This window comes from Rissa tridactyla, chromosome 3 (assembly GCF_028500815.1).
Source record: "Rissa tridactyla isolate bRisTri1 chromosome 3, bRisTri1.patW.cur.20221130, whole genome shotgun sequence".
NCBI lineage: Eukaryota > Metazoa > Chordata > Aves > Charadriiformes > Laridae > Rissa > Rissa tridactyla.
In genome coordinates this window covers 66,055,690-66,075,895 of record NC_071468.1, presented here as the reverse complement: position 1 = coordinate 66,075,895, position 20,206 = coordinate 66,055,690, and the positions used below count along the sequence as shown (strand labels likewise).

General features: G+C 36.8%; 1 protein-coding gene across 1 annotated transcript in view; it reads left to right on the top strand.

The window, feature by feature from the left end:
- ENPP3 (ectonucleotide pyrophosphatase/phosphodiesterase 3) overlaps positions 1 to 20,206 on the top strand; it is a 46,704-nt gene that overhangs the window by 17,164 nt on the left and 9,334 nt on the right. Inside the window, exons 7-20 of the mRNA XM_054196888.1 lie at positions 925 to 1,004; positions 1,611 to 1,730; positions 3,178 to 3,287; positions 4,648 to 4,713; positions 5,597 to 5,669; positions 7,056 to 7,164; positions 7,328 to 7,456; positions 8,785 to 8,816; positions 12,345 to 12,472; positions 14,352 to 14,418; positions 15,949 to 16,036; positions 16,823 to 16,992; positions 17,103 to 17,154; positions 17,908 to 18,062. Coding sequence (XP_054052863.1) covers positions 925 to 1,004; positions 1,611 to 1,730; positions 3,178 to 3,287; positions 4,648 to 4,713; positions 5,597 to 5,669; positions 7,056 to 7,164; positions 7,328 to 7,456; positions 8,785 to 8,816; positions 12,345 to 12,472; positions 14,352 to 14,418; positions 15,949 to 16,036; positions 16,823 to 16,992; positions 17,103 to 17,154; positions 17,908 to 18,062 — 1,379 coding nt within the window. The remainder of the gene's footprint in view (positions 1 to 924; positions 1,005 to 1,610; positions 1,731 to 3,177; positions 3,288 to 4,647; positions 4,714 to 5,596; positions 5,670 to 7,055; positions 7,165 to 7,327; positions 7,457 to 8,784; positions 8,817 to 12,344; positions 12,473 to 14,351; positions 14,419 to 15,948; positions 16,037 to 16,822; positions 16,993 to 17,102; positions 17,155 to 17,907; positions 18,063 to 20,206) is intronic.

Here is a 20,206-nt window from a genome sequence, read left to right as displayed (position 1 = left end):
TCACATCTTTGCTTTGTGGGTAAATAAGTTGGGTACTACAGTGGATTTAGGTATTACAGATGTTTAGGCGTGGTAAGTGCCTTAGATTGCTGAAAAGTGACGCAATGCTTGGAGATAAAGGTAGGACACCTGGGATAGGATTCACTCCAGAGCAGGGCACCTACATTTAGATATGTTCTTAGAGATGCCTGCATGTGAGATGTATGATTAGTACAGTCTGTACAGCGCAGTGCAAGAACCTAGAGAGCAAGTCAGCTCCACTGACAGACAGAGGGTGCCACAGGACAAATTGTTGCCTTAACCTATGTTTCTAGTATGCTTCAGAGTGCTGTGTTGTATCCTAGGTGGCTTTCAGCAGCTGTGTCAGGAAGGCATAGATCTCCCAGTGATCTTGCATCAAAACTGCCAACTTTCATGCAGATGTCTTGGATAGCTGAGGGTATCTCAAATGGCACTGGACTCCAGTACTTAAGCAACTGAGTCCTTCCCATACACCTCATCACCAGATAGCTCTGCAGAATATCTTGCCTGGGCTGACTTGAGGCTTCAGTCTCATTGCATAAACATATGTGTCCAGTGTCATTTTGGGTCTCAGAAGTATGTGAGGCCCATTTGGGTTGGTAGACATGATGTAGGAGCAACATCTGAAGACGAGGCAGATCTTTAAAGATGTCTCAAATGGCCCTAAGGTGTCTAGGCTTTAGGGAACAGAACTGAGTGTCCAGGGTTCATTGACTGCAATGGGACAGTAGGACTAGCTCACAAGGAGACACCAGAATATATATGTCTTGATTTGGAGTCACATTTCTCCTCTAATACCACAGCAACTGACTGTGGTGATTTTCTTTTTTTGTTTTTAGGACTGTTAATTTTCAATTAATTTTCAATTAAGCAAATTTATATTAATTCCATGATCTGTTGCAGAAACATGTGGTACACATTCAAAATACATGAGAGCTGTTTACCCCACAAAAACCTTTCCAAACCACTATACTATTGTCACAGTAAGTGAGAATTTGCTATTTTTCCTTTTCATTAGCTGAATGATTTGTGGTGCCAAGGAATTAACTAATTGTTTTGTGGGATATGGGAACTCAAGCTAAGGAGTGAAAGAGGGAGAGATGCTGAGATAGTACATGCAGGCATGATTTATGTGGCTATTTATGTATGCTGTCTGATTCTGGCCTGTGAACCAGTTATTCCAGTGATGTTGGATATTGCGTGAATATGGTGCATATTGGATATGGGTGAGTAGTTGGATATGGGTGAGTATGGGTGAGGACACAGCCATTTGATGAGCATGTGTGTTAAGATAGGTTTGGCAGCTGATATATAGACGAATGACCTATATGTCATCTATAATCTATAGCACATCAAGTTTTAAGCGAGCTGGGGAGAAAATAGGAAAACTCAAGGAAACTTGACAGGCACGCTGAATTCATTGGCAGCAATCTGATGATCTGTGTGAGTTAGGAAAGTGTGTTCTGTTTCTGTGATAAAACATCCCTAAAAATAATTGCAACACTGCAATAATATGCATTGCAACATAGTTTAGGCTGCATTCGATTTCAAGATTAATGTTTTTTTCGTTGTTTATTTTCATTTTGCAGGGATTGTATCCAGAATCTCATGGTATTATTGATAACAACATATACGATGTAGTCTTGAACAAGCATTTCTCACTTTCAGGGACGGAAAAATTTGAACCTTCATGGTGGAAGGGGCAACCAGTAGGTTTGTTTCTCATCATGGTATTCCTTTATGTCTAGAGTGGCTCATGTGCCATATTATGAAATAAAGCAATAAGAGAATAAAATGTAAAGCAGCGTGATACATTTGCAGTACATGCTAAATATCCTATAGGCTTCATATCATAGGCTGCCTACAGAACAGTTTGCTTTTTATGAAAGTAAAAGAACCCCTAAAATGTTAATTCTGAGACTTAAAAATTTCACTTAATGTGTCAGTTAGTAAAAAAGTCTTAAATATTTTGGGTAGTATTGGAATGGAACTCTTGCCACAGGAAACCAAAGTAAATTTTTGATATGGTTTTATGGTGGGGTATTATTTTTTTTGGTCTTTTAACAACTAGCTAAAAAATGAAATCTGAAAATCTACTTCCAAATTATATCCATTAACAAATACTCTTACAAAGTCCAGGCATATAAAAGCAAGGAGCTTAATTTCCAGCAAAATGAACACTTACATGTAACGTATGGCACATTTAATAAAAAATGCTAAAAAAAACTCCATCCTGATTGTACCTATAGTTATTATTAATACTATTCATTTACTAGAAATATCAAGCTGTAGTAATGGTACAAAAATATAAAAAATGCATGTGTAGTATATAGTATATCTACTTAATATACATTAATATATTTATTTATATGTTTGTGTGTGTGTGTATATATATGTCTATGCAGTCATGTTTGTAGTATACTCAAGTACCCGGGTTTTGGTGTTATTGTTTCATGAAGGATATCATCAGGTTTGTAACAGAACCACAGCTGCAGTCATTAAGATTAATAGAAATTTGCCCTTATAATAAAGTCATATAACTAGAATCCATATCTAGAATAGAATAGAATATTCCAGTTGGAAGGGACCTACAGCAATCATTTAGTCCAACTGCCTGACCAATTAATGGCTGACTGAAAGTTATAGCATGTTGTTAAGGGCATTGTGCAAATGCCTCTTAAATACTGACAGGCTTGAGGCATCGACTGCCTCTTTAGGAAGCCTGATCCAGTGTTTGACCACCCTCTCAGTAAAGAAATGTTTCCTAATGTTAAGCCTGAACACCTCTGATGCAGCTTTGAATCGTTCTTCCATCTTCACGATCCATTCCAATGGCAATTGCCACAGGAAAAAATATCACTACCAGTTGCCAGTTATGGAAATACCTATATGATTTTTTTTCTATGCTGAGAATACCCAGGAAATGGCACCGCCCTGACTTCCATGCTACTAAGTTTTTTTCGGAATGTATATGTAGAAAACAAACTTCAAATCAGATATGGGCTTTCGGCAACCGCGTGATGTGTGAAAGAAGAAAGAGTAATGCATTCTTGCAGCCCATGTTTCTGATCCAATTATGTATTTTTACTTCGGTGATCTGAGGTCCCCCAGTGGTGTAAATGCCACAAAATCATTTTTTTGTATATTCACCCATAGGTCTGGCTGACAGCAATGTACCAAAATTTGAAAGCAGGCACGTTCTTTTGGCCAGGCTCTGATGTTGCAATTAATGGAACATACCCCACCTTGTACGCTGTATTCAACAGGTAAGTTTTTATAGAACTTGTAGTAAATTTCTGTAAATTACTTCAAAAATCTCAGTTGCTATAAGACAGCTGAAGAAAATGAAATATAAGATTTTTAAACTACAAGATTTTTAAGAAACAGTCTGAGAGATAAGTGCCATGTCACATCGTCCTGGCTTTGCCATGCAACTACCAATAATAATTGACATTTTCAAAACCATTTAGGGGATTCCCAAAGAGAAAGTCAAAGGGTACTATATATTCTGCTCTCCTAGACAGTTTTGAAAGTTTCAGCAAACCGCAAACCACCGATCTCACACTAGGAAAGCATCCTATAACTGATTAGTAGACACAGCTAAGCTATACCAATGATTACCATATTTCCACACATAAAATCTACGCATACTATATAGCCCTTTAAAAATACTTGTACTTGAGAATAAGCTTTCAGATAACCTAGACCCTAAGATCACGAACTTGAAAGCCATGGCAAGAGGTTATAGAAAGAAAAAAAACTACTTGAAGAGAGGATGCTGGATAGGGAGGCTACTGAGAAAGATGGGGTCTATGTCAATTCCCTCTTGCTTGCATGTGTGATAATGTGCACAGTGCTGCTGATTCATAGTTCTGTAAGTTTTGTCTAGTTAATTCTCAGGTGACACGTGAAAATATAGCAATTATTTTCATAGTGTTTTTTTTTCTTATGGAAGGCATTGATATTAGTAAATTATTTCAAAATTTTCATTATCTCAGTAAGTCTGCCATGATTCTTCACACTTACAAAGATAATCTACAGCAAGTATATAACTGTAAGTCTCTATAGATAACAAGGATTTGCAGTGATGTATAGCATTAGTACTCAGAAAACACCTGGGTACTGTAGGTAACGAACATAAAACTTGTGCTTGACTTTGGGGGAAAGCAAAGCTATTAATGGGTGAATTCCATCATAGGAGACAAAGCATGACCTCACAAAGATTTTGCTGGGGACATTACTTGCTTTTAAAATATGAAAGTCCAAGGTTTATACATGCTGTAAAGAAAAAAAATTATTCTGACTTATACTTCAGGTTTATGTCCTGAACTTGAAATCTCTTTTTTACATATATTTAATTATAAATGTAGAGGTACTCCCACCAATATAACATATTTTTGTTTGCAAAATCAGGATATGTCTAATTTACCATTAAAAGTGAGTTACAGTCCATCAAAAATGAGAATAACAAAACTGGTTGCTGGTACTTAGTTAAGATGCATCATTCTTAAAACCCAAATCTATGACTTTACTATATGACTAGAGGGTGGACACTTGTTCTGTATCTTGGAATTAGAAGATCTTGTCAGAAGAGGCTTGTTAACATCTGTTTGGTTTTTTTTTCAGTTCAGTTACATATGAAGAGAGAATTTCAGGAATATTGAAATGGCTTGATTATAGCAAATCTGAGAGGTAACAGTAATTTCTAGCTGGTTTGTGACACTATGGCTTAGAAAGGTTTTAATGCTTAGCAATTGAAATTTCTGTTGGTGTTTGTGAAACATGAAATCTTCCTCACCATCTCAAATGATAATTTGCTGAACTTAAGCCTGTTCTATAAATATAGCTAATCATTTTCAGGATAAGGCTGTAGATACAAAAGATGAAAAACTGCACGTATATCTGAATGGTATATACTGTTATATGAGCTTTCTTTTTACTGTTGTGTCTTTTTTCTTGGTGCATAGCCTAGAAACATGGAACATTCAATTTCTGTTCTAAGTGTATGGATGAAAGGTTTTATATGAAAGATATTTCACAAGAAAGGTTAAATATCCAAAAGTAATTGCAGGCAGTAATTCAGGATGAAAAGTATAGGTCAGTACTGATTGTGGTGCTCAACTTTGTGACATGTAAACAAGTGAAATATTTTGTATGATAATTAGTTAAGAAATTCCTAACATATTTGTAGTTAGGAGATGCTCTGTAGAGCTTCACTGCTTACTCAGGGGAAGAGATCCTTTAGGTGGTAGTTCCACTTACATCTCAAAATGGAACAGCTTTCTCTGCTGTCTGAGATCTTGAAGTTTCTCAGAGTGATTTCTGGATATCAATTAAAGACACTGGATACTGGTTCTGAAATTGTTACTTCAAATAGTCCATGTTGATTAATTACAAAACTCTGAGGAGTTGAATGATTATATTTGCTGTGTGGACTTTTATTAAGGTTTAAAGACGTTATTTATCATTCCACTTTAAGTTTCATTTAATATTTATTTTTTTAATGAAAGTGTTCTTTTGAAACGCTGCCTCCGAATTCTCATAATATTCCATTCTTATTTATTTCTAACTCAAGGCCTGATTTCTACACTTTATATATTGAAGAACCAGATTCTTCTGGACACTCATTTGGACCAGTTAGTGGTGGTGTAAGTAGTTTTTGTGTTTTTCTTAGACTAAATTGCACTAAAAATGGTGCTGTAATATGAACTTAACCAACTTATGAACTTGGAAAGGGGAGTAGATCAAAAATGAATTTGACTATTTTATGAGTTTTTATTAAGAACTCTTGCTTGTGGTTGAGCCCATTGTTATGATTCCAACACTGTGTGTGAATGAAAAGAGCTGCAAACCAAACAGACTGACAGAAAATCATTTCACATCATGCTATCAGAAATAGAATCATAGAATTATACAATGGTTTAGGTTAGAAGGGACCTTAACGATCATCCAGTTCCAACCCCCCTGCCATGGGCAGGGACACCTCCCACTAGACCAGGCTGCTCAAAGCCCCATCCAACCTGGCCTTGAACACTTCCAGGGGTGGGGCCTCCACAGCTTGCCTGGGCAACCTGTTCCAGTGCCTCACCACCCTCACAGTAAAGAATTTCTTCCTGATACCTAATCTAAATCTACTAGTCCAATAATATTAATGGTTCTATTTAGACTGAACTCTAATTTTATTGGCAACTGATATTTGGAAGCGTGTGACCTGGCAAATTCTCAGAACTGTCTTTTATTTATTCCTAACACTGTACTTCAAATGTTTGTTAATTTGTAATCCAAAAATATTACATCTTTACTTACACGCAGGGATAAAGTTCAGTCTTTAAGGAGGTTAGGACTTACCATATCAGCTCCTACCTGGGATGGTCTTGTTTAATATATTTTGAAGACGGTCTTCAGGAAAAGGCCTTGTTGTAGTGGATAAGGACAGAAAAACTGATCTTTGTAGGATAGTTTTAGGGTCTCTAGTTGGAAAGGGAATTCCATTTCTCTTTGCACATACATTACTGTATGTGTAATTGTATATGTGAACATTGTCCATGCAAGACATTCAAGAGACTACAGCAGAGTTAGGGGAACAAGAAAGGTGCAAGTGCTCTGACGTGGAGTCCTCAGACTCCATTGGGTATTTTCCTTGCTGTAGGACTTACAGGAAAACTCTAAGTCAGTTAGGGAAGAGCCGTCCTCTGTGAATGTCTGCAGAGTGGGTTGTGCTGGATTCCTCCTGTATTACTTAAGTGGTGGTCTGTGGTTTTCTGTAGGAAGTTTAAAGGGATTGTATATATGAAAGAAGGGCACCATGACTTCTTGGATGTTACATGTTTGTAAATATTTTTGAAATGCTGCTTTTTGTTAATACAATGACCATGTTCATACTACAACAACAATTGTATTTAATGTTATAAATCTGATATTTTATATACATTTAGGAGTGGGGAACAAATTTCATCTGAATGTGTTAATTTTTGTCTTTCAATAAACAAATTTTAAAGAAAGAAAAATTCTTATGAAACTGCTTTATCTCACAGGTAATCAAAGCCTTGCAGGTAGCAGATCAAGCACTAGGGATGCTAATGGATGGACTTAAACAAAGAAACCTGCACAAATGTGTAAACCTCATTGTTTTAGCTGATCACGGTAATGTATATAGTTCTTTTTTCAATCCAAATTTAACTGAGTCATTGTTTTCTTCCTCCATGTAATCTGTGTGCTTTCTAGTTTTAATCTGTTTTATAATTCACTTTATCTTCCTTGCCATATATTGTATATAAAAAATAATTGTTTCTATGTTGTCCTTTAGGGATGGAGATGACCTATTGCAAACAATTAGAATATATGACGAATTACTTCAACCAGATTCATTTCTACATATATGCTGGGCCTGCAGCTCGCATTCGAGCAAAAAATGTTCCGCAGGACTATTTTACCTGTAAGTGTGGACCAGTCCTGGGATTGCACAATCAGTGTAACACGAAATAAATAAATAAATAGGGACGATGGATAATCAGTAGTAATCAGCAACTGAACAGCTTTCTGTCTCACTTAACCTAGCTTAAAAACCTTTAGATGAAATTAAAGGTTAGACACGCTTGTTGCAGACTCTGATTTGCATTTTCTTGTCATGTGGAAAGATGAAGTAAAGATACTTTTGTTGTTTTGAACTGGAACTTCAGGTCTTTCGTAAGTACATCGCTTTTCACAGATTTCTTGTGCAACATTGGCAGAGTCAGGCTTTTTGAAGCAATGACTATTTCCAATTGCATGTACAGAGTTACAGAATCTGAATCTTAGAACAGCGGGATCCAAGCCTTGGTTGAGCCCTTTAGCTAGTATCACAAAAGAACACAAAATTGAAACCATATGAGCTGACTCTGACTCAAAAGAGATACCGTGCTACCAGACTGAAAAAAACCAAAACCATCACAAAACTTTATGTATCAGGGAAAAGAATGGAGAGGGGTAAATCCATGGAAATGCTCTATTTAGTGAGTTTGTAGAATTCATAAAGTATTCTAAAAGGCATAATTCTTGCAGATCTGAAATAAAAGCTGGGATCCCATCTACTTTTTATTTATCTTTTCTAATTATATTTATATTTGTAGGGACAATACTTATACAACATAAAGCAGACTTTCCTCGGTTTAAGTAGAAGACAGTCTTAAGTCAGACAGGAGCAGAGTAATAAGGAGAGGAGAGAATAACGACGTTTTGTATATGTCTTAATCTCAATATAATTGTTGACTCATTTCCTCTAATGGCCTTACTTTTTCTGAAGGAATTTTCCTTCTTTAAAGTGCTAAGATTTGTTTCATAGAAAGCCAATGTCAAAAGGCTAAAGTCACTAAGGCAGTCTGGATTTTTCTCTGTGACTGCTGCTGTAAGTGGAATACAAGACAAGTGCTTCAGGTCCAGTTCAATGTAAAAAGGTTATACTTCAAACAGAGGTTAAGTGGGAGAAGAAAATTTGGTTCTGATGATGTGTCAGCTTCAGCTGTAGGCAGTCATCACCATGGCAGTTTCTACAGTCTGTCTTGATGTACCCTAAATGCTAGGTACTTCCAGAGATTACCACACTTACAGACAGTTACCCTTGGAAACATAACATTCCTGCCTGTGGAAGGTTATGGTTACCATAATCTTCACAGGCTAATAAAGAAATCCAATTTTACAGACAAAAAGCATGCTAAAATTTTTCTGATGAGGCTTTGGACCGTTAGCTGTTTGAATGTATGTTAATTCATCTTTTCTTTTTAACAGTTGACTCAGAAGGGATCGTTAAAAACCTCACAGTGAGTAAATATTTTCATATTTTTTCCTCATAGTTCCTCTTAATAGGAATCTGATCAAAAAGCACATTTTTTGAAAAACTGAGACTACAGTGCCAGTTTAAATAGTGTACTCACTCCAGTGTACCATAGGTGGGAGTTCTGGAAGTTGTTCAAAGATGGTCCACAAAGGTTTGCTGTGAGGGATCTCTGTTCAGAGCAAAAGAGTTTTCTGTACTTCACTTTGAAAGAAAAGTGACTGATTTTACATGGAGAAAGTAGGGTATATCTTCATTATAGAACAGAATACAACACAGAGATGCTTTACAAAGTAGGCATCTGTTAGCTCTGGACCACAAGTGCTGTACCCAGGTGAGGTTAAAGCAACTTTTCTGCACAACAGATAATGACATTGTGGAGCACATTGCCACAGGGTGTTGTAGAGTCTGGAAATATAAATTAATGGAGGACAGGCCTGTAAGAGCTATTAGACATGATCCACGAACAACCTCTGACTTAAGAAATCCCTGAGGGAGTCTATTTCTTTTACTGAAAGGTGGTGTGACAGTGCTTGTTTTTCCTGATACTTTTATAGATAGATAAATCACTGTCTTTTTTTTTTTTTTTAGTGTTCAGGATATACATTAATACATGTGGGATGAACGTGGCGGACAAACTAGAATGCTTGTAGGAAAGTTGCCTTTTTCTATTTCTTTGCATTTATAATTTACAGTGAGTTAAATATTTATAGAATCATACAATCATTGAATCACTTAGTTTAGAGAAGACCTTTAAGATCATCAAGTCCAACCATTGACCTGGTACTGCCAAGTCCACTGCTAAACCATGTCCCTAAGCACCAGATCTACCAATATTTTTTAAATACCTCCAGGAATGGTGACCCAACCACCATGCTGAGCACCTGTTCCAATAATTGACAGCCCTTGCAGTGAAGAAATTTTTCCTAATATCCAGTCTAAACCTCCCCTGGCACAACTTGAGGCCATTTCCTCCTGTCCTATCACTTGTTACTTGGGAGAAGTGACTGACACCCACCTCAGTGACTGCAGCCTCCTTTCAGGTAGTTGTAGAGAGTGACAAGGTCTCCCCTCAGCCTCCTTTTCTCCAGGCTGAACAACCCCAGCTCCCTCAGCCGCTCCTCATAAGACTTGTGCTCTAGACCCTTCACCAGCTTCATTGACCTTCTTTGGACACGCTCCAGCAGCTCAATGTCTTTCTTGTATTCTTGTATTTCTGGTACAAGCCAGGATGCTGTTGGCCGTCTTGGCCAGCTGGGCACACTGCTGGCTCATATTCAGCTGGCTGTCGATCAACAACCCCAGGTTTTTTTCTGCCGGGCAGCTTTCCAGCCACTCTTCCCAAGCCTGTAGTGCTGCATGGGATTGTTGTGACCCAAGTGCAGGACCTGGCACTTGGCCTTGTTGTACATCATACAATTGGCCTCGGCCCATCTACCCAGCCTGTCCAGGTTCTTCTGTAGAGCCTTCCTACCCTCAGACAGATCAACAATCCTGCCCAACTTGGTGTTGTCTTCAAACTTACTGAGGGTGCTCTCAATCTCCTCATCCAGGTTGTTGATAAAGATGTTAAACAGAACTCTCCCCAATACTGAGCCCTGGGGAGCACCACTTGTTACTGACTGGATTTAACACCATTCACCACCACTCTTTGGGTCTGGCCATCCAGACATTTTTTTACTCAGCAAAGAGTATGCCCCTTCAAGCCATGAGCAGCCAGTTGCTCCAGGAGAATGCTGTGGGGAACTTAAACTGCATGCTGTCTATGTATTGTCATAATTTTCCCTTCTTTTCTTCATTGCCAGTTTGTTTTCTGTTCCGTGACTAGTCCTAGTCCAAACAGTAGACAGATGTTCTGGTACTTTTACAATAAATGCTCTCAGCTTGGAAAAATGCTGGGCTGTCTCAGCTGGGTACATTTCTGATAAATGACCACTAGAGGTCTTACTTAAACCTGTTGAACGGTTCAGTTATGCGATATTCCATGCAGCTTTTGCCTTTTTGCTTGTAGTAGTAGCACTGAAGACCAACGGTCAGTGACAGTTCCTGTTAAATTTTTTCTTGATTCTAAATACATAAGAACACGTCCTTTATTCCCCAGCATCCAAAGCAGATGTAGGAGTATAATATCAATGTTTGGGAATAGCAGAAGGAGCTTTTTCAGTGCTACATCCCCTACCGCTTTGTACAATGTGGAGCCTGTCATATGAAGGAGCATTAGTGTGAGGGGAATAGCAAAATTTGCATGTTCTCAACTGCAGTTGAAACTGTAGCTGCTAATATTTACACAGATGTGACGTCTTTGCCTGATAGGAATAGCCTGTTATCAGGATATTTCCTCTTTCCTTTTCTATTATTCATAGTTAGAGTTTGTATATTTTGTCCCTTTCAAGTTCTTAGAATGAGGGTTTGAGGCAGAGAAGGGAGTTGTGTGTTGTGTATTAATTGCTCATCAATAGACATAAAGTCATATTATATGTTGATTTCCTCTTTTTTTCCCTTTAATTAGACTATCATTTGTAGAATGATCTCCTCTCCTGGGCTAGCAATCCCACTGAATCCTTATTTTTCATGTTCCTGTATTCCACTGTGTTTCTTTGATGACTGTCTAGGCACACTTACTTTCATTTCACATGTTAATGTCATTCTGTGCAGAGTATACAGTCCTAGTACTTAGAGGTGAAGATGTCAGAGCAGACGCCAAGCATGGTATAGTTTGTACTGCCTGTGTGGTAAAACAGGTTCTCTGGCTTTCCCAGCTTCCTAGCAGCTCTTCCCTCAGCATTTTAGATGTTCTGGATTCTGATCAGGATTCCTGCTGGATTCCGGATCAGGAGCAACACTTCTGAAACATTGCCATGATGCTTACAGACAGCTGGAACGGCTTTTGATGGCTACATGTAATTAAATCTTTGCAGTATGTCATATGGTTGCCATTAGCCTCTCAACGCTGGACTCATTCATGGCATGCCTAGTAACAGTTAAATTAACACATTAAATGTGTATGTAAAAGCTAAGGCCTTTAGCTAACAACTGAACACTGGATGTTTACATGACATGAGTCTTGCAACTAAAACCCTAGACTGTGCTATGTTACGTATACTTGCTTTCCATTGTTATTTATTGAATGCTAAAGTAGTAGAAGATGGCAGAAATAAACTGCCAGGGAACTTTCTCTTACAGAGTGTAATCTTACATACTAGATGCCAGTGATGTTAGTATGAACGTATAGACTAAACATTGCTACTAAATGTCTTTCAGCCTTAGGAGTACTTTTACCACAGTAGTTGTGAACTTGCTATACATGTTATACCAGTATATTTTCAAACAGTTCCAAAAAAAGCCATTGCTTCTTGGGCCAAAAATGAGATCTGCAGGTTATCCAAGAAGCTATCTGTGAATAACGTGCTTTGTGCTTACATTCGCGTCACTAAGGTGTTTGTGGTAATTTTGAATGATGGGTTTATTTTTGATGCTGAGCAAAACTCGTGACTGGGCTCTCTCCTCTTCACAGTGCAAAAGATCCCCTCAGCACTTCAAGCCTTATCTTACACCTGACTTGCCAAAACGATTCCACTATGCTAACAACATTCGTATTGATAAAGTTCATCTTTTGGTGGATCGACAGTGGCTAGCTGTGAGGTAATATAATTTGTGTGACTGTTATCTTTCTTCATCCCATTCTCATCCTTTTCATTTCCTTCACTGATGCCTCGTTTCCTGTTTTGCTTCAGACTTGTTACGTTTCCATGTTTGTTACGTTTAAAATCTTATATGTATAAAAAGCAAATTATCCTTATATGTAAAACCAAGAATGTATTATTAGTACAATTCAAATCTTAACAGTCTAATAAAAGACTCATCATTACTCTAGATCAAATGTTTACAGAAAAAAAAAAGGAAGAAAAAAGAAAATAAAGAAATGAATACTACTAGACAGAAAAAGTCTAAGCACCTTCCCCCCAAAAAAAGACAACAAAAAAACAAACCAAACCCAAAAAAGGCACTTAAAATCATTATACAAAGCCTTTCTAGTCCTTTTCTTGCTGTTACAGTCTACTGCCCTTCTGGGTCCTAAGGTTGACATCTTCAGCCTGGTGCATGTGTGGATACAGCCAGTAATCAGCATTGAGTCCTTCATTAGGAGGAGCGTGATGTTGATGTTTCTCTTCCTCATTATGGGGTCCCTCCTATATGTATGCTGACACTACAGCTTGCTTGTTCTTCACTGGCCTGCTAGTTAACATTACATCTCAGTTCACTAGATATGGTGCATTCTACATGTGTTAGATATTTGTTCTTTGTTCTCTTCCTTCCCTCTAAGTCTGGTTTTGCTCAGTTCCAGATCTGCATTTCCTTAATTTACCATCGGTGGGTTGTTTCTAGCCTTGGGGGTTTCAATTCTACAGAATAACTAATTGTTAGTGCTATATGTATAAAAAACCTATGTATTTGCCATGAAAAGATAAACTGATAAGATAAAAAATTAGTCTTAACTGCCTCGTCATTACAAAAAATTGCAATAAGAGCTAATCAATAAAAAAATATCTCTAAGCAAGTCAAAAGCAATTCAGACAAGCCTTAGTCCTGAGGCTTTGAAAACTCAATATAAAGCCTGTGGTGTTACTAGCAATGCTGTATTTACTGAGCTACAGCATTGTAGAAGGGGAAGCACAAGCCAACTTAGAATTTCAAGACTATTCAAATAGTAGAAAATGCCCTATCAGCATATGACTTGATTGTTTATTTTGATGCAACCAAATAATTGTCCTGGACATATAAAAAGAAATGCCCACTGAAAAATCTCATATTCAGCCTTTCTTAAACTGTGCTCAACTGTTCTTGTGCCTCTGAAAACAGGATACATTTGCTTGACAGCAGTGCATTGAATCAGTATGGGATGACTATCTCTATCTTTCCATGTATCTCAGCAACGGGTAAATTAAAACAAGTGTTAGTCATTATAACCCAGACTATTCTGACGTGTTATTAATTCTATAATCACAGACATTCACATCTCTCCTTCACCCTTTAGAATCCATGGTGAAAACGCCCTTGTCTCGTAAGGCAAAATTCCTTGCAGTCTTATTTATATTGTTCTACAGACGCTAACAGCAGAGTTCTCCCATTATAAGCTTTCTATTAAAATGCAGATACCAAAGAATATAACTGAGGCATTCTTCCTAAGCAGATTACACCTATTCTGAAACACTTGTCCTGAAACTTGTAGATAGGTGAAGGCCTTAGTTCAAAAATAGCTATTTTTTCCATTTATTTTTAAAACAGATTGACTGTACACTCAGTAGCTACCTAGGATAATGTATTTCTATCCATAGCAATCTCTGTTACAGGAGAGAGAGATCTTCACCAAAGTGAACACTGGATGAGCAAAAAGTACTACAATGTTATGCCAGAGTCAGTTCTTAAGACATCATCCAGAGCCCAGTGAGTCAGGGTAACTGTTATTAAGTGGTTCTATTTGCACCATTTTTATTTACACTATATGATGGTTTCTCCTTAGGGACACACGTTACACAGCTTGTGATAGGGGTAACCATGGCTATAATAACGAATTTAAAAGTATGGAGGTAAGATGATTTCTATTAAAGTGTTATATATGTTATATGTTCTTACATAGAAAAACACAATGTACTAGGTGAACCACCAGAATATAGAATATTTGATAGTTTTTGCAGTATGCTTTTTCTTCCATGTCACCCAGACATGTAAACTGTGAACACATACTGGGTCCACATATTCGCATTGTTTTTCATTGATGTGTACAAGGCCCACTTCCTTGGGACTCTGTGGGAAAACTTGTCAGGGTTTATCTTAACTGCATGGAGCCAGATAGACTACAGTAGACCAAGCATACCATGATTAGCTATGGGACACTGAATTCTTTCATACTTTCATTCTTCTACTGAAGCAATGACTGAAAAAACTCCATAGGCTCTGGGAGTTCAGTTGAGCATCTAAAAGCCTGTGTGCTCAAATAAACTAAATATCATTGTCTCTGCTTATCTTACAAGACTTAATCATATCATCAGAGAAAAAAAGTCATTAGTATAACCTGTATGTTAGTAGAGCCTGTATTGCAGTTTCATCTCATTTTCACTTCTGGTTACAGTGAAAATATTTTGAGGTCTTGAGCTTTTGGTTTTTCATGTACTTTCTGTGATGTGAACCTTTAAGTAAGGTCTAGTACACCACTACTAGTCCCATGTCCTGTGCCTAAGAATCAGATTCTTCCAGATCTTCACAACTATATTAAAACCCTATGTCAATATTTTGATCAGAATGGTGCTGAATGTTTGTATGGAAAGAAGAGGTAAATTCTGGTTACTGTGCTAACCTTAATCATAGATAACTTTATGCTGGCGACACAACAACCGAGGAAATTTTTTTTCTTTGTAAAGGAGCAAAATGTCCTAATGTCTTTTTAAAATAAATTAAAAATTCCTTTTCTACTTATAGGAACATAAGGATATTATTTTAGAACAGATCATTGTCCTGTTTAGTCGTGTTTCCTGTATCTTATGGCAGGCAGCTCAGGAGCCTTATAAGTACTGATGCAGGTCTCTGTTGAGCTTGGGATGGGTCTCCACAGTTCCCTGCTCTTGCTTTAGCCACGGCTATAGGCTTAAGTGACCCAAAGATTTCTGAGAATGCAACATGAATTAAAATAAACAAACCAACCCCAACTCCCCAGTGCTTATATTTCTAGCTCAATATTGGCCTTTAGGTAGTGTCATGACTCTGCATTTGTTGAAATTGCATTGTTACTGCCTATTGCAATGAAAACATAAAAAGGTGTGCATTTGAAACATAGCAAACAATAATTTTCGTAAGTATGCATCAAAATATTAAAGAACACCCCCGGCCCCAACCTTATTCATTATATAGTTTAAGGTATCCTGAGAAATGAACTTACGTTTTGCATTTTTCTTCAAATTATATACAATGGGCAAACTTTGTGTTCTTTACCAGAACAATCCTGTATATTAACTGTGAAAAGACTGTATTTTGTTCAGTGTCCCTGTTTCTGTAAAAGGCAACTGAATTTTTTTTGAATTTGGATTCCTTTAGATAACAACTCTTGTTTTATTACAATCTAGGCTATATTCTTAGCATATGGCCCAAGCTTTAAAGAGAAAACAGAAGTGGATGCTTTTGAAAACATTGAGGTTTACAACCTTATGTGTGGTGAGTAGAAACAATCCAGTACTTTAGATGATAAACCAACAGTTTTTTCAAATACCATTGTTGTAAGAGCTGAGTAACTAAATATTCAGTGAATTCATGCAGAAGCTAGGTTTTTCATACAAAACACTGAAGCCGTGCTCTTTTGCCTCCTGTACAGTGCTAAAAATTAACTGCCAGAAATTGTTCTGCTTTGAAGGTTGTTTCTGATTGCAGAAGGAGTCCAGCGAAGAATCAGAGAGAAGCTCTCCTGCCATGTGGGCTTGCTGTTGAAATGATGCCTGTGGAATAATTTTGGGATAAGAAACTTGTAGAGAGTTACCGCTCTTGCGCATAACTTAAGATGGACCATTGCAGTCCCAGCAGTGAGCAATTAGGAAGTATATGCCTCGGAAAATATGGATTAAAGCATCACACAAAAATGCAATAGGCTAGTACACTTCACAATATGTTGCATTTGCAATCATATTTGTACTTGGCATTAAATCATCTAATCTTATGAATGTTATGGCCATGTATAAAACTGAATCAAAAGTACTCAAATACATCATTACCAAATCTTAATGCAGAGAACCTTCTTAATAGCAATGAACCTTCATACCTAGAAAATCGAAAGGTGATGGCAGGCGTTACCATAATCATTTAGATAACTGAATAAGCTATTTCTTCTATATTTAGAATGAATGCATAGGAAAGGCATAGAATTTGAAAGATAATGACTTTTTAAAGTGCCACTTAAGTCTTAACATAGCTTTAAAATATGTTTACAAATTTCAAATGTTTCAACAGATTTGCTGCATATTACACCAGCACCAAACAATGGAACACATGGCAGTTTGAATCACCTCTTAAAAAAACCTTTTTATAATCCTTCACATGCAACAGAAGACTCATCTCCTTCTTCATGTCCAGTTTCCCATCTGATTCCCGCAGATGATCTGGGATGCTCGTGCAATAATGTAAGCAGTGGCTTCTGGGATCTTTTAATCGTCTTTGTCAAGTGTGTTCTCTTTTAATTGGTTTTTCTAAACTATGGATTCATTGTGAATGATTCTCTTATATTTTACAGACACCAGATGTTTTAGCACTAAATCAGAGGTTAAATCTCACCACAGAAGACAGTAAGTAGCAATTAATGAAAAGGACAGCAATATTTTTAAACCTGTGCCTGGTTTAGATTTTATATTATTGGTTTCAGTGGGAATTTTTGCAATATGAGTTACAATTTAAAGTCAAGTAGGACAGCCAAGTCAGAAGCATAATTTTTTTCATTTTTATTTGCATTTCTTTAAAAAAATGCTAATTGATACTGTTATAGCAACATTTATGCATAGGAACTGGATTTGAATCCCATTAAAATCTTGGAAAAAAACATACAGGTTTCAGTAGTCTTTGGATAACGCCTGAGCACTTCTAGGCTGTATGCCATAACTCAGAGTGCCCACCTTGTAACCATAATTTCTCCTTTCTCTGATCAAAAATTCCCATAGATATTTCTGTACGCTTTTATACGGGATTTCTGAAAATTTTAGGAAGAATTGTGATGCTTCCTAGCCAAATAAGATGTACATTTCACTCCACTGGCAAGACAAGTTCAAAAGATTTTTATTGCTATGAAACTGCAAAGAAACAAGAATTTGCAAGTCTGATACATTACATTGACTTATGTATGTTAAACATAACGTGAAAACTATTTTCTACATTGTTATTCCACTCAGAAGCTAAGAGCTTAAGGAAATGCATGTCCATGTTTATTGTTGATTTTATTTGTATTTATTAATGTTTTAATTTACATTTTTCTCTGCTCTCTTAAACCTCTGTGCCATCCAAAATGTTATAGAAGAATGAATCAATAATTATTGCTTAAATTCTAGTAAAGAAGGCAAACTCGTATCATTTGCCATATGGGAGACCCAAAGTTCTTCAGAAGAAAAATGTCTATTGCCTCCTTTCGCATCATCAGTACGTGAGTGGATACAGCTATGATATCTGGATGCCACTGTGGACTGCATACACTGTTAATAAGCCTGTAAGTTATCAAATATCTGTACTATTCCTAAATATATAATATAACATATTGAAAATGTGGTTCATTCATCAGGAATCCTGGTTAAGGACTGGTGGATATCATGTGACTTAAGGCCCTTATGACTGAAAAAGTGTCTTTAATATCTTTTAAGTTTCAACTATCTTAAAATATTGTTCAAAAAAATGTGAATGACCATCTGTTAGAGACACAAAAGATATAGAATAGAGCTGCTGGTAAGCTGGTTCCATTAAGCCTGTTCTGGAAAAGGGATAAGTTGTCAGGACAGTGCTCTGTCTTGCCTGACAATTCCTGAGGAAAAGGTGGACATGATTTCCAAAATCAGAAGCTTTAAGCTTTTCTATGAATATCACGATCTTTTTACTACTAACAAACCTTTGTACAACTCTGCAAGACAGTTTGTGCTAATGCATATTTCTGCATGTTCTGATTATTTGCTCTCTGTTACATTATATAATTTCTAAAAAATGTAATAATAGCTGAATGAACCTCTGAGAGTTCAAAGGTATGTGGCTCTGGAATAAATTGTTTGAGTTTTCAAGGTCAATAAAATAGTGGACGTTCATGGGCTTAATTCCCCCTATAATTTGACACTTTTTCTAACTTGCCCTGAGGAAATATCTTTTATACTGATTTTTCTGTCTGAAGAGAACTGTTATTGATGAGTACATGATTTCTTATTTTATCAGTACAAATATGGGGAAATTATTTTAATCAAATATATGCTGCCAGAATGTTAGTATTTCAGAAAGTTTTACTCCATATTTTCTACTGATTTTCACGATCTGAGTGAAGGATCACAAATCTAACCCTAAGAAGGCTTAAAGTCAGTGAAACAAATGTCCATTTCGACAAAGATTATTTTTACTTCATCATATTTGAAGATCTGCTTTTCTAGCTTACTATGAAAGTGCATGTCCCAAATGAAAACCAGTTAATTGTGGGCAGGCTTTTTTCTGATTTTGCTTTGAAAAGATTAAAAAGTTCCACCAGAGCTGGGATCTTTTTAATATTTCATCACCAGCAGCAAAAAAATCAAAAAAAGCACATAACTTTTCAGACATTTTCCTTTGTTGAAAACCAAATTCTCAGTTGGAAAAGAAGCGCATAAAGTTCTTGCCTATTATAGCATGTAAATCAACAGAAATACATATTTGTGGGAGTTTCTTATAGTGGTTTCTGCAACATTGCGGGAAGCAGTGGGTGATTGAGACTGAAGTATTGGAGGGCACAGTTCACAGCAGACTGATACAATGATGTATGTTTTCTATAGAAAGAATAAGAAAGAGTAAATTTCCTCTGTAATACTTTCAGAGACACAACGGTGAAAAGTTATAAGTGTAAGAGCTCACTCACTGACTTACCTTAGAGAATAAGCTGACATCATGATGTTTTATTACAACATGTGCTAATCAAGAGAAAAAAGCTGTATAAATTATAGCAGCTGTAGAAGGACAGAGGGATAGAGCTAATGCCTTTGACTGTAAGCTTTGGCTACAATACTTGGGAATGACAGGAAATTGCAATTTCTACAGAATTTTTATTGCATCCTAGGTTATTTATGTTGTAGATAAAGCCTGCACAGTGATTTATACAATTTGTGATTTATACAATTTGTAAGGTGGGGCTTTTCTTGACATTAGGTAGCTATAAAGAAGGGCTTAAACAGTAAGATAGATGATGCGAGCTGGAGTTTTGCTGGTTTTATGTGGTTTGGAAGTTTTGAAACTGGGCTGGCTGGCTGATCAAGCCCACACAGTATCAATGCACCTGCATGTGATATCAGAATCAGGGATATTATGAATAATATGTAGTTACAGATCTTAAATAAATGATGTCAGATAGAGTTTTGGTTACTTAGTATTCTCAGTCAAAGGAGAATTTAAGATTGAAGGACATGTATTTTCTTGAGGTTTTATACTTATCTGCTCTGGAGGAAGGCAGATTTTCTCACAAAAAGGTAGTCCGTCCACCTGCCTGCAGACAGCTGTGGACTTTAAATAGCTTTTCTGTATAGAATCACTGAAGTTTACTGTAAAAATATATTAAAATATATAAAAACCTAATCTGTCCCGCAAAGAGGTGAAAACAGCAATGAGAACTTGCATCACTGAGATTTTTGTAAC